This window comes from Salvelinus fontinalis, chromosome 18 (genome assembly GCF_029448725.1).
Source record: "Salvelinus fontinalis isolate EN_2023a chromosome 18, ASM2944872v1, whole genome shotgun sequence".
Taxonomy (NCBI): Eukaryota; Metazoa; Chordata; class Actinopteri; order Salmoniformes; family Salmonidae; genus Salvelinus; species Salvelinus fontinalis.
In genome coordinates this window covers 19,078,771-19,094,875 of record NC_074682.1, presented here as the reverse complement: position 1 = coordinate 19,094,875, position 16,105 = coordinate 19,078,771, and the positions used below count along the sequence as shown (strand labels likewise).

The 16,105-nt window shown below is 42.8% G+C and overlaps 1 protein-coding gene across 1 annotated transcript in view; it reads right to left on the bottom strand.

Moving 5' to 3' along the window:
• Positions 1-16,105, bottom strand: part of LOC129815114 (A disintegrin and metalloproteinase with thrombospondin motifs 9-like) — a 67,346-nt gene that overhangs the window by 39,060 nt on the left and 12,181 nt on the right. The window contains exons 11-23 of the mRNA XM_055868491.1: positions 15,468-15,572; positions 14,037-14,182; positions 13,685-13,866; positions 13,266-13,402; positions 12,757-12,874; positions 12,525-12,620; positions 11,395-11,561; positions 11,149-11,278; positions 5,122-5,248; positions 4,754-4,964; positions 4,507-4,674; positions 3,722-3,886; positions 2,325-2,444 (exon numbers count right to left, since the gene is read on the bottom strand). Coding sequence (XP_055724466.1) covers positions 2,325-2,444; positions 3,722-3,886; positions 4,507-4,674; positions 4,754-4,964; positions 5,122-5,248; positions 11,149-11,278; positions 11,395-11,561; positions 12,525-12,620; positions 12,757-12,874; positions 13,266-13,402; positions 13,685-13,866; positions 14,037-14,182; positions 15,468-15,572 — 1,872 coding nt within the window. The remainder of the gene's footprint in view (positions 1-2,324; positions 2,445-3,721; positions 3,887-4,506; positions 4,675-4,753; positions 4,965-5,121; positions 5,249-11,148; positions 11,279-11,394; positions 11,562-12,524; positions 12,621-12,756; positions 12,875-13,265; positions 13,403-13,684; positions 13,867-14,036; positions 14,183-15,467; positions 15,573-16,105) is intronic.

Genomic DNA, 16,105 nt, shown 5'->3' with positions numbered 1-16,105 from the left:
GCCTTGGTCCTCTCTCAGTCCCGTTGACGATCGTGACAATAATGTTGTCCACGACATAGGTTAATTAACTTGACCGCCACAGCAATATAGACACCAACATGTTCTGTCAATTCTCCAGATCAACGTTAATTTCTGCACTTGGGCTGTTGTTCAATCGCATGCTGTATCACACCAGCTTTTAATAACTTCATAATCCTTTCCTGAATCAGCTGATCATTTCCCCACGTAACTTAACAGCTAGACATCAAATGCGCATAACAAGTATAATTATTGAAGAACCCTACTAATGACAGTATCGATTTCGGTTTGATTATTCTTGTTCAAGTTACTCTTTCTGTCAGACGCATTCGATTTTGCAAGCCATCCATTATTTTGGATATGTGTGTCCATGAAAACTGTTATCACACCACAACATAGGGAGATACGAAATGCTATGAGGTTACAGTACACTTCCAAGATCTCATTACAAAAAAAGAGTCTGACAGCAACATCCAGGAATTTTACAGGATCATTTCAATGTGTAAGTCAATTGTTAAATACTTAGTATATGATATAACGAGAAACAGAAGTATCATAAATGTAAGGAAAGAAAGGTAGTATTTTATGTCACATGATTTTTGCCAAATCTGTAAAGAGTTTAAATATAGCCTTTGATTCAACTCGTTAATTATATTGAATGTATTTATGTTCCACCCTTTATATCTTAATGTATTCACAATTATTATAAATGACTTTGCAACAGCTCCAAACAGTCCACTTCAAGAATCGATCACTAGTACCCTAGTTTATAGAAAGACCGATGTTGTGTACCCGTCTGCGGGTAGGTGTGTATGAGGCAAGTGTTCAGTCATCGTTGTGTATTTTTTGGTTTTTCTCCCCTCCTTCTCACTGGTCAACTGAGGTAGAGACAGGCGTCCTGAAACATAAGCTCCATTCTGTCGTCTTTCCCCCTTTTCCAGACCCAGAGTGGTTTAGGGTGTGCGGCCTCGGAGCTGACTTCACGGATGACTGGCTGGAATCACAGGGAGATGAAGTGACTGGTTCAGGGTCACTGGGCATGATGGCTGAGTCGGGAATTAAGGCCTGGACCAGGGGGGCCTCCCTGTGACCGGAGGCCCACCCCACCCCTCCACACCCCATCACAACCCACCCCTCCACACCCCACCCAACCATGACCCGCCCGCCATGCCCCAGGAAAACGGTCCATCCTACCTTCCCACTATTAGCATGAAGAAGAAAGAAGCAGGCCCATATAAACTAAATTGATGCACAGCGAGGTTCATAAAAGTAGAGGCTCATGAAATGTGTGACGATTACTCCGCAACTCTTTGTGTTCACCATCTATGTCTTGGTCATGACACTTCAACAGAGCGGGAATTGTCTTACTGAAGAGGTTTTTCAGATAGGTTCACATAAGGTGTTAACAGACAGACATTAAGGTGGGAAACTATACTATTACACTACACTATAAGACTCTTTACAGACAAACGATACCCCTAGCAGACTGTAGGTTTGATTTACATAACCAAGGTGAGGACATTTTCCACAAATAATCGAGGAATGTTTTGCCCCATCACCAGTCCTGCCCCATGGCCTACTGTTACTGCAAAATCTTTCTGTTTCTGGGGTTAGAGCCAGCTCCCACTCCCCCTCCATCACCCATCCCCAGACCCCCTCCTGTTCCTTGACAGGAACCTGCCGTGGACAGGCCCTCTTTCCTCCTCCCTCATGCTTGGTAAGGGGATGGACTGCTGGAGGGAGACAATCCCAGCTATGTGTCTCCGTATGGGGGTAAGAGCCAGCACAGCCCCCCTCTAACCCCTGTCTAGACAACAAGGCCTTATTGAGTCCAGGTGGTAATGGACTGGGTGTAGGACTTCCTTCCTACCTCACAGTGTGCCATTGACTGTACCTGTGTCTCAGCCTGCACGGGGAACCCCCCTTTCCTCACTATAGAATTGAACACCATTCTACAACTGGAGGGGATAGGGCAAGTCACATGGTCAGCTCACAACCAAGCATTCGAGTAGTGTGTCAGGAGCGGGTTAGGGTCTTGTGTGGTCTACTGAGTCTGACAGTCAAGCCCTGGGTGGCCTAATACTGAGAAAATTGCATGTAGGCCTCCCTAAACGTTATATTCTCACAAATATCACTTGAAAACTGAGTAATATCCAAAGGCTGTATATAAAAGCATTTTCACAAAATGAGAAGGAATCCACACCATTGCTTTCACTTATCCCGTGTCAATTGTCCAGATCAGTGCAGAGGAGATGAGAGGAAGTTCTAGAGATGTTGAGATGGGTCTTAGTGGACTGTGTCCTTACCTGAGTGTCAGTGGGCCGCGTGGCAGCGTTACATTCAGTGTCGTCCATGACGGACCCGTATGACCCCACAACGCACTTCACCGCTCGCATCTGGTAGCCGGGTCCACACGAGGTAGTGCACTGAGTCCACCAAAGAGAGAGTAAGAGAAAAGAGAGATATAAAGAATGAGAGCAATGGAGAGAAAGATAGAGAGGGAGAAAGAGAACGTCAGAGAGGGACAAAAACAAGCCAACGTAGCAAATCTCCCCAAAAATGAGTAACTGAATAGAAAAGAAGTGCACTTCCTGACGAGCCTGGTCAGACTAGTGCCAGCAGATAACAGCCTTCAGGATCATAATGCATGAGTAATTCATCTACTTTCCACTTCTTTTTTCCACTGTAGCCAAGTCAGTGGGTACACACCACACTCTCTTCTACCTCACTGACTCCAATGAAATGAGGTCAAACTTGTGTGGCAGCAACTTCAGCTAAGATTCCACGCGCTTCATTAAACAGCTTCAAATGTACATTTAACATGATTGCCTATGCCATGGTATAGGAACACCTAATCTCCATCACACGTTTAGGCTTACAGGCAGTTTGCACACACAAGCTGTGTTAAGATGAAGTGCCCAGTTTTGATTTGCAAAACGTTGCGACACCTTGCTACAGAGAATTGTTTTGTTTGCGTCCTGAGAGATATAAACTGGCAATGCATTAGCAAGCATAAATATAGGGGAGTATGTCTACACAGATTGTGTACAGATTGTATATGTTTATTTTGGCACGGTCAGCAATGTGCCTAAACAGCAGAGTAAATGGGGGATAGACTAAATGAGTGGCTTATCTTTCTCCTGTCATTGTTCTACATCTGGAATAGTGGAGGCTGCTGAGGGGAGGACGGCTCATAATAATGGCAGGAACGGAGCAAATGGAATGGCATCAAACACATGGTAACCATGTGTTTGATGTATTGAATGCCATTCCACTGATTCTGCTCCAGCCATTACCACAAGCCCATCCTCCCCAATTAAACCAACCTCCTGTGATCTGAAGAAAGTTCATTGGAGATTTTTTTTTTTAAATCACATTAGGCTCTGTATAGCCTCATGGACACATAACTAAAACTCTGAAGCAAAATGGGTTATTATGATAGATTGTATAAATAGCTGCTTCATTGGGTCATATTCTAATATTAGAAACAGTTGGACACAGTTGGAATGACACATAATAAGTTCAGATAATCGTTAGCTGTTACAAGACACAACACTATAGTCTTTGAGGAACAGGGGGTGACTGGAAGCCACAGATGTCACCTGAAACACAGTGTGTGCCACTTGGCAAACAGATCATAATATTACCTGCCACAAAACATGTCACTCTACTGTATGTCAACTGTACAACACGCGTGACTCACCTGTCCCCATGGTCCGACCTGCCACGAAGCACAATCCTGCTGCTGACACGTCTGGACTGACTCAGGCTTGGACATAGAGTCACAGAAGCGGTCGTCCAATCGGTCCTCCGCAAACTGGCACCATGTCTGCCGATGCTTGTACCCTTTCCCACACGTCACCAGGCACTGCAACAACAGTCAATGTGCACAATGAGAGACAGGGGCACATAGATTGACATGTACAGTAGGCTAGCTATGTGTGTACAGTGTTTGTTTGTGTAGGCGCACTCAAGGCCTTTTGAACTGCTGGACAGAACATGTAAACTATACAATAAAGGTAGTTACTACCCCACAAACACTGGTACAGTAGTGCACCGTACATGGCAAGACATACCTATGAAACTCATTATCAACATTAGGATTTTCCTTTGACCAACTTTCCTGGCACCCAGTTATTTTTAATACTTCCTCTTTATATTATAGGAGTAGAATTCCTTAGTCAAACAAATTCAAGATTATTCCCATAATTCTGTCCTACAAATGTTATTTTTACACTATGTCTGCTGTCAAGTGTAGAATCAGAACCCTGATTTGGCTGCAAACTGGTCGTAGTGTAAAAAGGCCATCTGGGTTCAAAATTCCTCAATTTGCTTCAAATGCTAAGCAACATTCCCAAAGCGTAGTCCAAACATTCTCCATAGAACTGACCTCAGACCAGTCTCCGGTCTGATTACCTTCAAATGATTAGCTTCAAATGCTAAGCAACATTCCCAAAGCGTAGTCCAAACATTCTCCATAAAACTGACCTCAGACCAGTCTCCGGTCTTCCACGCAGGACATAGGAACTCATTGCAGTTCTGGACGGTGGTCAGCTTGTCTCTCTGGCTGCACTTGCTCTCATCACTTCCCGCCTCAGAAGACATTCCACACACAGCTGCACGACGCCGCGACCCTCCTCCACAGCTCTTGGAACACTGCAACACATGCACACACGTATTAAACCTTTTCCTTCTCTTTTTATAAATCCCTTAAAACTATAACAGGCGTTCTCACCTCTGACCAAGATGAGTACTCCCATCCTCCTGGGTTACAGTCTCCATGGCAACTCTCCTTGTCGTCAGGTTTGCGTTGACTGCTGCAGTAACGCTCGTCAACCTTCTGGGTCTTTCCATCGGCACGGCTGAGTTTGGCACAGTAGATCTCCAGCGTACGATATCCCACTCCACATGGGACTGTACACTCGCTCTTCCTCGCCACGTGCCACCTACACAGACAGGAAAGGTCATAGGTGAAAGACGCTGACAGGATAAAACTGAACTTTGTATCAAACAGCATACATATCACAGATATAAAGACTGAGAGTGACCAAGAAAATCTGCGATATTGACAGATAAAGCGATTGAGAGTGGTTTAGGCAGTACCTGATTTCACATTCTGCGTTGCAGGGTTCTGTGACCATGGCTGGTCTTGCGGCCCCATGGCACCTCTGGTCTGAGACCACCACACGGTCCGACTCTCTACTACACAGGATCTTCCTCTTACGCTCTCCTGATGGGGTGGGAGAGAGGGTTTAGTTCCTTGGTCATGGTCCTGCTGCTTTTAGTTTCTCCCAGTACCTGGCATTAAATCAATAAATCGATTGGCTAGAAAGTCCACGCAAGCTTGAATTCTTTGGAGTCTAAATCAGACACTTGTCAAAAGGCAAGAAGGAAAACCAGCAGGAGTGTGTGACTCCAGGAATCGTGTGGTTTAAATCATAGCAAAATCATTTTTATTAAAAAAATAATTCTAAGAAACATCACTCTTCCTTCTGTTCTCAGTTTTTATAACCAAGCATTATGAGCTGTAAATCAGTCAAACTGGCAGTAAATCCCCATAGATAAATAGATATGTATTAGTGAAGAAATACACTGCAGGCTCTATTCAGGTTCAGCAATTTACCTGTCTGACATCAGCTCACTTGCCCTGAGGTGGGATGGTGGGAATATTTGAGGTGTGTCTTTAAAACTAGCACAAGTGAAATTTTCATTCAGTGATTTAAGACTCACAAAAAGCAGGTCTTAACGGTAATGTGGATGATTATGACATTGATTTTGACAGCGGAAGCGCAGCCTATCCAGCCGTGACGGACAGTGACCATATGCTCATGGAACAAGAGATATGTGCTTTTCCCCGCATAGGTATTTCATTTGGAACAATAAGGATATTTTGATAGAAACAAGTCTTAATTTTTTAACAACTGGTTTAATAATCATATGCTGTTGGTGAGTCAACCTTTTAATGAAGAAGGATTGTTACTCAATTATGAGGATTTTTTTTATCTCGTTACAATATCCTTGTTACACCTAGAGAGTTCGCCATAGTCTTTGATGCTATTCCATCTGGAACGCTCATGTTGTTTAGAGGTGGAACCAGAATCATTACCTGAAGAAACTCAAAAAACACATTAACATTAACAGTACTTTTTGTGTTGAGCATCCAGACACAGTTTTACAATTATTTTGGCATTGTCAACATGTAAAGAAATTATGGCAAGATATTCATAGTTTTATAATTGTTAATATTCTTGATGACTTTTGTTTTTTTTATGGGAGAATGTGCTGCTCGGTTTCCTTAACTATAATAAGGATAAAGAAAACAAATTTTACCTCATAAATCTAATTGTGCTAATGGAAAAATGTAATATTCATAAATGTAAATTCACAAATAAAAAAAACACTCTTCCGTGTTTTCTATAAGGAATTTGAGCAATAACTTAAGAGCATTGTACATTTTCCTAATAAGAAAGCTGTTAAAAAAGCAATACATGTGTATCTTTTAAGGTCTTTGTATAATCTAAAATTTAGCATATGTTATCATTGTCTGTTTGTATACTTGTATGTATACTGTTTTTTTCTACAATAAAACTGTTATAAATTAAAAAATTAAAATTGAAAATGATTTTCTCTTAAATAAATATGTTGTAATATAATGTTTTTTTCTCCATTTCGTTTAATTTAATTTAAAACCAAGCATAGCCATGGGGCTGCTTTTTTTCTCCAGCCCTATCCATTCACCAAGTAGCCAAGACTATCAATAAAGGGTTTGGTTCAAGAGATAGCTTTTTAATAAATCTTTATCACCAAAGCTTTATTAAAAGGTCAATTTGGGAGCAGCAAAACAGTAAGCGGACATCCCCTTTTAATCTATGTATTGTAGGCTACATTATTTTAGCCAGCTCTTGGAGCAAGAGATGATGCCAGTGACCCTCATTTTTAGAAACGTTCAAGTTATTTTCCTGTAACAATTTCTTGTTTTTCATTTCATTAGATTAAAAACCAAGCCCTCAGTAGGCTACCCTTAGACTACTATAATGAATGGTTCAACAACAATGAGTTGGATATCTCTCTTATCCTGGCCATGCATAAGCCAAGTAGCCCATCCATAAAATGTTTCTAAATGGTCTACTGGTGAAACTTTTGCCGTTTTGCTTTTGCATTATTCACAATTCACATAGGCCTACCTGCATACACCATTTCACTGATATCCATCCCCATTTCCAGAGTGCCTCTTGTCCAGTTACCAAAAATGCACTCCTCTTTTCTTATTCAAATGATTTAGTCCTATAATGCCATATCAATGATGGATAAGCCTATATTTTGCTTATTGCAAATGTGCCTCACGCATAGTCTACAATACATTTACAATACAATTTCAGAAGAAGTGTGATGCGTAAAGACACGCATGTATGTGTCATTCCACGAAATGAGTGATATTTTCAGTAGTAATTGTGCACCAATATAGTATTTTAAAAGCTTGTTATATTAAATAAAGTGCCCTTATAATATACACCAGAGGGCAAATTAAATACATCTGTTTTTTATATGAATAAAGACTTGCTAAAGTGCCACAATTCAGCATTTTGACATGTCCCTCTGAGCACCCTCTGTGACTTAACCACAACATTTCTCAAAGCTTTCACCATCATTGTAAAGCCCTAGTTATTATGTTGCTTTGACAAAGTCATTTGTGGCGATTCATTTATTTAATGTGATTAGTGATTCATAAAATCATTTATGACATTTTTCCCCACTCATTTTAAGGTCAACCCTGTTATGCAAACTGAACTCTCATTTTAATATGGTAAAACTATTCCTTTTAATAAAATAAAATAAACTAAAATAAACATTATAGTCAAACCCTAGTGTAAAAGCAGGTGAGCTAGTTCTAATCTTTTTTGACATTTTCGGATGTTTGTGGTGGAAAATTGAGTGGGTCAAGCATAATATGTCAATCCTGTGACCCACATAATATGTCAATCCTGTGATAGACAGAGTAGAAATGTTTAAACAATTTCAATGTTTTTTTGTCAAGCTTGATTTTAATTGACCTTTCTGTTGGCACACAACAAGCTTCCATTCTCCCTGTAACAGGGGTATTTATGGCTGCTTTAAGATGAAATCGTCAACCCTTACGGTCAACCCTGTTATGGTCAACCCTGTTACTTTACTTGGCACTTACTATCGTAATTTTGCTTATTTAACCTCTTGAGATGGGAAAATACGTTTTTTTATTAAGTTGAACATGTGCTCTTTATGACAGAATGTTTAAATTAGGTTAATAAATCACCAAGTTACACTACTCAAAAGGCACCCAATTGGTGGAACGACCTGTATAGGCCTATAGGTTAAGCAAGTACAACAATGTTGACTGCAAAAACTGTATTTTCCTGTTGCTATTATTCATTACTGTAGCCTATGCTATTTAATAAACGGACTAGGAGGAGAATTTTGCTGTGCTCCCCAGCCGAATTGAAGTTGATGGCAATGCAAAGACGGTCAATAACCTACACAACTTGAGATAACCGCTTGCAGTATTAAGCCATGGAACACGTTGATTGGCCAGTGAATGATCAAGCCCTCCGCCAAACTACAATTTATTTATTCATCAAAACCCAGCGCTTTCACGCCACCACCAGCTATTGCGCCCATAATTCCCACTGTAAAAATAGCACAAATATTTCTTACACACGCCCAGACCTATAGCACTACCACCAGTGCTAAGATTTACCATTGCGTTAGGTTGTTAAAATAGAGCCCTACATCATCTAAGATTATATTCTAAAGTTATTTTTTACATTTCATTCTATTGCTAATGGTTTGCTAATGGTTGTTCATATTGCTAATGTTTTCAAGCATATTCCTAATGCGAAACATGTCCCAGTGTTGGTAGAGAAAAAGTCACATGCGAGTAGAAATGTATCATTGTTTAATTAGAAGATAAGATACATTTGTATCGCCAGTCTGTACTCTCCAAGGCAGATTGTTTTGTGGACTGATTTGGAGAGCACGCCGACCGGTCACATGCGCATTGTTATCCACCATTGTTATCCATCATAGTTATCCATCATAGCTTTCCATCATTGTTATCCATCAAAGTTATCCATCATAGTTGTCCATTACAATGTTCTATGTTGAGGGAGGTTTTCCGAATATCTATATTCATTGAACATTAATGTGAGATTTTGTCCTCATATGATGAAATGTATTATGGATTGGTCATTGATATGATAACTATTGAGAAGTACTAATTGTGAAGGGAATTATTAGGCTAATGTAAATTGATTAAATACTTGTTTGGATGCTTTTGGGATTATCCCAGTGTTAGGGGTTGGGCTTTAAACCTGTTCAGATGCCCATTTTCAAGAGAGGGCAAGATCTCTGATTTGCGAGAGCTAGAGAGAATGGCGGAAGTGGATACCGAGTTTGAATCTGATGGCGCTAGCAAAGATGAGATTAAGAATGAAGGTGATGACAATACTGGATGGACTACAGTCGATAATGGAGGGAAAAAGAGCGCTAAAATCACAGTTAAAACGCTGTCTAGTAAGCCTACTGCTTCTAGCACAACTACTTCACAGTTTGTAGTAGGAGTGCAGTTTGAGGATAAGAAGACGTATCTGGGAGATCCGTTTTATGTTGCCAAGATATTGAAGAAAGTGTACTGTGGAATCCGTTAGGGTGAACGGAAGTGGAATTTCGTAGATTTTTGTATGTCGGCAGAACAAAAGAAGTGCGCGTTGCGCCTTAGCAGATTCAAGAAGAAAGAGGTGACTGCCTTCGATTTTCGGAGCAGGGCACCAATCAAGGGCGTGATTTCTGGATTCTATGTAGAAGTTAGGGCTAAGAAGATGACAATGAAAATTCCTGGAACAGTTGGTGCTCGGTTATTGATGCGTTCAATGGAAATGTCCTGTAAGGGTGAAGGAGGCAGAGATTTCTAGGTTAAAAGCTGTTCAACGTGTCCCCTAAGCAGAGGCTGCGAGAAAAGTTAAATCATGTTCTAGTGGTTCGGTTGCCATGGAGACACCAAAGCTCAGTGCTGTGGGTTCCATTCGCAAGGTGCAGGATCCAGATACCCTTGTCGTGAAGAAAGTCGATATTTTGTAATTTATTGCTATGGTGATAAACTGCACTGCAGGAGTGGCTAAGAACTCAAGAAAGATCAATATCAGCTTATCTGCAGCTGAACGCTTTTTGGGAATGAAGGATGAAACAGGTGAGGAGCTGCATGGCATACTGAATGGAGCAGCAGTTCCATCCTCTCAGGTCACCAGATCTGAGTAGTGCTCTGAGTGGATTTTGAAGGACTGAGTTTTTTTTGTTTTGGATTTTCCCCCTTTTTTATTTCCCGCATCCAGTAGTGGGCGGCAATACAACGTTTCAGGTGTATACTGCCCTAAAACACTACAGAAGAAGAAGAAGAATTTTCAAGAATGCATAGGCTGGACTGACATGTTGTCCCAGACTCTGCTAAACTCAGCTGTGTGAGGAATTATTGACGCTTTGTCAAAATTAAAGGTGATCTGTCTTGTTTGAAGGTGATCCTTTGTAGCTCAGTTGGTAAAGCATGGCACTTGTAATGCCAGGGTAGTGGGTTTGATTCCCGGGACCACCCATACATACAATGTAAGTCGCTTTGGATAAAAGTGTCTGCTAAATGGCAATTCTTATTATTATTCTGTCTTAGAAGGCAAATTTAGATTCAGTATATTGACTCTATAAGTCTGTAAGTCAGTGGCCATCAACATCCTGTCAATAATAATACTGTAGATCCAGCTCACCTTCTACATCTGTTAATTAATACCACCATTTTGCTCCTGAATTCCATCTGACTCCTGATGCTTCCCACCGCCCTGACAACACTGTATGGTCCACTATTCTCCAATATTTCATGAGAAATTCTTAGTACATGGTTGCAGGAGCCTTGGAGCCAATATTGGACTTAATAGTGGTCAGATACAACCACATAAAGCCTCACCTTCTCTCTCCCTCAACCTTTCACCTCCCTCCACACCTCCTTTCCCACACACCCACACCTCTCCACCACCTCAACTTTTTCCCACACCCCTCATCTTCTCTTTAACCCCCTAACCACTACACCCCTTACGTTCCCTTCCCATCCCTCACCTTGGCAGGGCCTGCTGCACTCCTGCCAGGGCCCGTAGGCATCCCAGACAAACTGCTGGGGTTTGTCCTCGATGGGGATGTTATAGGAGTACCTGACGTCTGGGTTGTACAAGTTACCTACAGAAAGCACCTGCGGAGGGATCGGAGGGCAGAGGAACAGAACGATCAGTACAGTTCCACTGTTCCATTTGCATCATAACCATTTTACTGTGTCACCTTCTCAACAGTCAGGTAAGGAGTTGTTACCTGGACAATGATCTCCTCCTCGATGCGTTCAGTGCAGTTGATTCTCTCGATGACGTGGTCGGATCCGCTGTACTCGATGACAGCATTGCCCACTTTGATTTCCCTTTTAAACATGCTGACTACAAACTCGCCATTGAGCAGGAAGTCCCCACGACTGTTTGAAACAGCTGGAGAAAAAGACAGACGAGGTGACACTGACATGAGTAAATAAGATGGCATAAGATTTTGAAAGTACAGTACGGGACAGGGTGCAACACCACAAGGGTCTTTATTAAATTCGCTAAACTCCCTTTTCCTTCTCCTGAGGAAATCAAACATAGTGTTTGCATGGGCAGACTGTAGAGTTGGCTTTGAAAAGAGAGTCAGTCAACTGTTAACAAACTTTCACTTAACACAGTGATAAAAACATAGAGCAGCATAACAGTTGATGTTTCCATTTACAGTGAGGGCTGCAACAGAGAGCAGATAAATCCAACTGGGGTAAAATAATCCTACATTTCTCCTGGAGGAGTCTCAGTTCTCCTGTTCTGTTCATCAGACAGTCTGCTGCACACATTCACACTAATGCGATTATGGAGCTAATTTCCTGAGTTACTTTCCTCACCATTTCACACATCACAGTAATGTGGCCACAGAGACCAGCCCACTTCCCACAAGCCCGCCTACCCCCTGTTCCCTCCCTGTTCCCCCTTAGGCCCCAGCACACCCGCAGAGAGTCACACACGCACGCACATGCACACGCGAACTAAGAAACACCAAGAAACACAAGCATAGTAGCTTTTACACTTTTACAAGCAGCACAGAGACAATGAAATTACACCCAGAGGGCTATGTGAGTTCTGGGTAATTAATGTTTTAGCATGTGTGCCCCAAACTCTCCAACATGCCAGGTTCAACAGGCCCTCCAAAGCTCTCCGCTGAGGACAGGCAGGACACTACAATAGCACCTACATCCAGACATAACATATCTGCTCAAGAAGAGAATACTAAACCTGTTGACACCTCTGAATGTTAGACATACTGAACTTTGACATGACAGACAGTGACAAATCAAATCCTCCAGCTAATGTTTCAAATTCAACAGCCAACAAGACCCCTACAAGTGTTTTGATCGTGAGTTTGAGTCTTACCGAGGTAGTTATCGTCCTCTGGTTTCCCTGAGTAGCTGTGTTGACGCACATCAATATTTGTAGCACCACTGGGTATTCTCACCACTTCGTTGTATCCTGCAGCACAACCAGCAGAGGAGAACTCAACGTCTCTGAGTGACCATGACAAGGTCAGCGGTCAGTATATAATGGGATAGTGAAAAGGTTTCAATGACACTTTTCAGTCATTGGGATAACACACAGTTTGGCTCACCGTAGCGCACCATGTTGAAGGTGCCTGCCACGGTCTTGCACGAGGAGTTGTCACCGCCACACACACCACACTTATCTCTCCTCGCCTTGGAATTCAACACATGGTCACATCCCGCTTGCTGCACAGGGATGAGGAGGAGAAAGGAGAGAAGGAAAATGAGGAGAAGGAAGCGGAGGAGAAAAAAGCAGGGGGGAAAGAAGTGTCATTAAAGTAGTGGAATTTCTTATGAAATCCTGTAACTGTAACACACCTGACAGGAATTCTCTATTGTAAATAGCACCACAGTGAAACTCTATTCTGGTATAATTGGTTTTAGTCTGTTGCCTGTAATAGGGAAGATGGACTTTAGCTCAAGAGAACAGTAAAATGAAAAACCGTGAATAATATTCTCCTCATTTTAAAAAGAATGCCATCATGACAGCTGGTATAACAGCTCTTATGACTGTTACGAATGGCATATTAGGTTAACTGTCAGGCTGAGGTAGTAAAAGTCTGTGTGTCAGTCTCACCCTGCACAGGCCCTGCACACAGATGTCGTTGGTGTCGGGGCCACATGGCGTGCCGTCGATGACCCTGTCCCTAAGCTGGTAGTAGGCGGTGCTGCCAGCCACCCTGCAGAACAGCTTACAGCGATCCTTCATCTGAACTACAGGACAGAAGAGGAAGATGGAATGGTGAAAACAGTCCACTGACCTCATTAAAGGGGCTATTGAAAATTCAACCATTTGGATGTTCCAACAAGTTCACATAACTCCTCATGCTATATCGCATCGATTCACCGAGCACTCCGAATGCTTTGTGCACATCTACAGGAAATCTTCGTTAGCTTACAATGGCACCCATTCTAAAGGCCTAAGAGTCCAGTGAATTTTTCTCTGTGTTAGTAAGATGCAAAACCAAGAAGGCGTAAAGAGAGAGATGTTCTTACTCCCGCTGTACTTGGGTACCCAGCGCACGTTAGGAGGTAGACCGTTGATGTTGAAGTGCCGGCCATCAAAGGCAGCACACTGCTCCTCTCTGAAGTCTTTCTTCTGCTTGGAGCAGGGCTCTGAGTTACACGAGCGGAACTTCATCCTGCGCCCCACACAGTACTTCCCCCCGTTCTTAGGCCTGGAGGAAGGTGGTAGATAGATACAGCGTCAAATCTGCTGTGACTGTACTTTAGAATTGCTCTGGAAAGAATTCATTTAAGGAGGTTTGATGTTATGGTACATTGACCACTGCAGCTCATAGGGAGACACAGTCCAGTAGATGTGCATGACTACAAAGACTGTGCTTACACAGGTTGATTGCACTCGCGCACGGCAATCTTGATGCCCCCGCCACACGTCCGCGAGCAGGAGCCAAACGGAGACCAGCCTCCCCACGCCCCGTCCACGGAGGTGGCGTCGTGCTCCTTGGGAATGCACTGGCCATGTTTACAGTGCTGTGGAGAGAAAGAAAGAGACAGAGAGAATGAGAGAGAGAGAGAGGGAGGAAGAGCATGATAATAGGAAACCTTAGTCTGCACACTGGCAACACATCATCCTGAAAGCACTTTACAACCTCCTTTGATGTTAATCTGCGAAAAATGACAAGACGACCGGAAAAAGACAGAACCCAAAAAGACACCCATTACAAATGTGCCTGTTTGAGAGGAAGTGAACACAAAGGGGAAGATATGTTTCAGTTTATAGCGGACAGTCCATTTCCCTTGGTGACAACGACAGCATTTTAAACAACGGCAACCTCGGTGCTGAGCATGGCATAGCCATAGGCTTGGCATGAGGTTGGTTTGTGTGCAGGAATACAATGTGTAAACAGAGCAGGCTCTGAACATGTGTGCTATGGGACCTCAGCAGCCCGGCCCGGCCGCCCCGCAGCCCTTTTATGTAAGACAGACAGGCAGGAAGTGAAGGGTTTGGTACAGGGCCTAATTAGAAGCTACACTAAAGCAGTAATGGAGAGGGAAATCTCCACAAGCCTCCATTCACAGCTCCACCATAAGCCTATTATTGCCTAATAATAATACAGTCTCTGAAGCAAACAAATCCATGTTTAAACAAATGGAGGAATTTGGAGAAACTGCCACGTATGTCCCACTCATGTTCAACTACGAGTTTATATCGAGTCTTCATTGGTGAATTGATTTCTTGGCAGGTTTCTATGATCTTGTTGTTTTCTTTTGTCATTTGGGCTTTTGAAAAAATACATTTTATAGTTGTGAGTCATTTAAAGAGCAGCAGGAACAAAGAAAGTTAAAATCTAAGTTTCCTTTGTGGCTATTTATGGGGTGTATTTTGACAGTTCATAACATTGAATGTTCCAGTACGCTCCAGCATGGTGATAAAGCTGGCTTGGGGTATATGTGAATGTGCTTGTGTGTTCATGCACAGATGTGTATGAAACTATTTTAGTCTCTCTCTCTCTCTGTGTACACACTACATAAGTATCTGGTGCTAGTCTCACTCTCTCTCTCTCTCTGTGTACACACTACATAAATATCTGGTGCTAGTCTCACTCTCTCTCTCTCTCTCTCTGTGTACACACTACATAAATATCTGGTGCTAGTCTCACTCTCTCTCTCTCTCTCTGTGTACACACTACATAAGTATCTGGTGCTAGTCTCACTCTATCTTTCTCTTCATCTCACCCTTTCTATTTATCCCCATCTGTCCATTTCCTTCCCTCTCAGATCCTTTCATCTTGCGGTACATCTCTCTGATACTTGCCTTTCCTGGAGAGCACTCGGTCCCGTCGGCCCAAGGCATGTGTTGGGTCCTGCAGCCCCTCTGGGCCCCCTCTGGGCTGGTGCACCACAGTCTGCGGCACTGGACCTATAGAACATTCACACACGCACACACACGCACACGCACACACACACACACACACACACACACACACACACACACACACACACACACACACACACACACACACACACACACACACACACACACACACACACACACACACACACACACACACACACACACACACACACACACACACACACACACACACACACACACACACACACACACACACACAGTTACCATACCATCCCTTGCCTGAGCCCCATCCACAAACACACACAGTTACCATTCCCTTGCCTGAGCCCCATCCACAAACACACACAGTTACCATTCCCTTGCCTGAGCCCCATCCACAAACACACACACAGTGCTATATACTCTTCCATGTCTTACAAGGCGTGTGCCCTTTAAACAAAGCCTGGAGCTAAGCCCTGACAAACATCAAGCCCAGCGGTTTAAAGGGCACATTCAATCACAGGAGGAGTAGCGTGTAAACAAATGCTTTAACACATACTGTACAGAAGGCCTAGCTGAGAGATAGCCAACTGACAGAA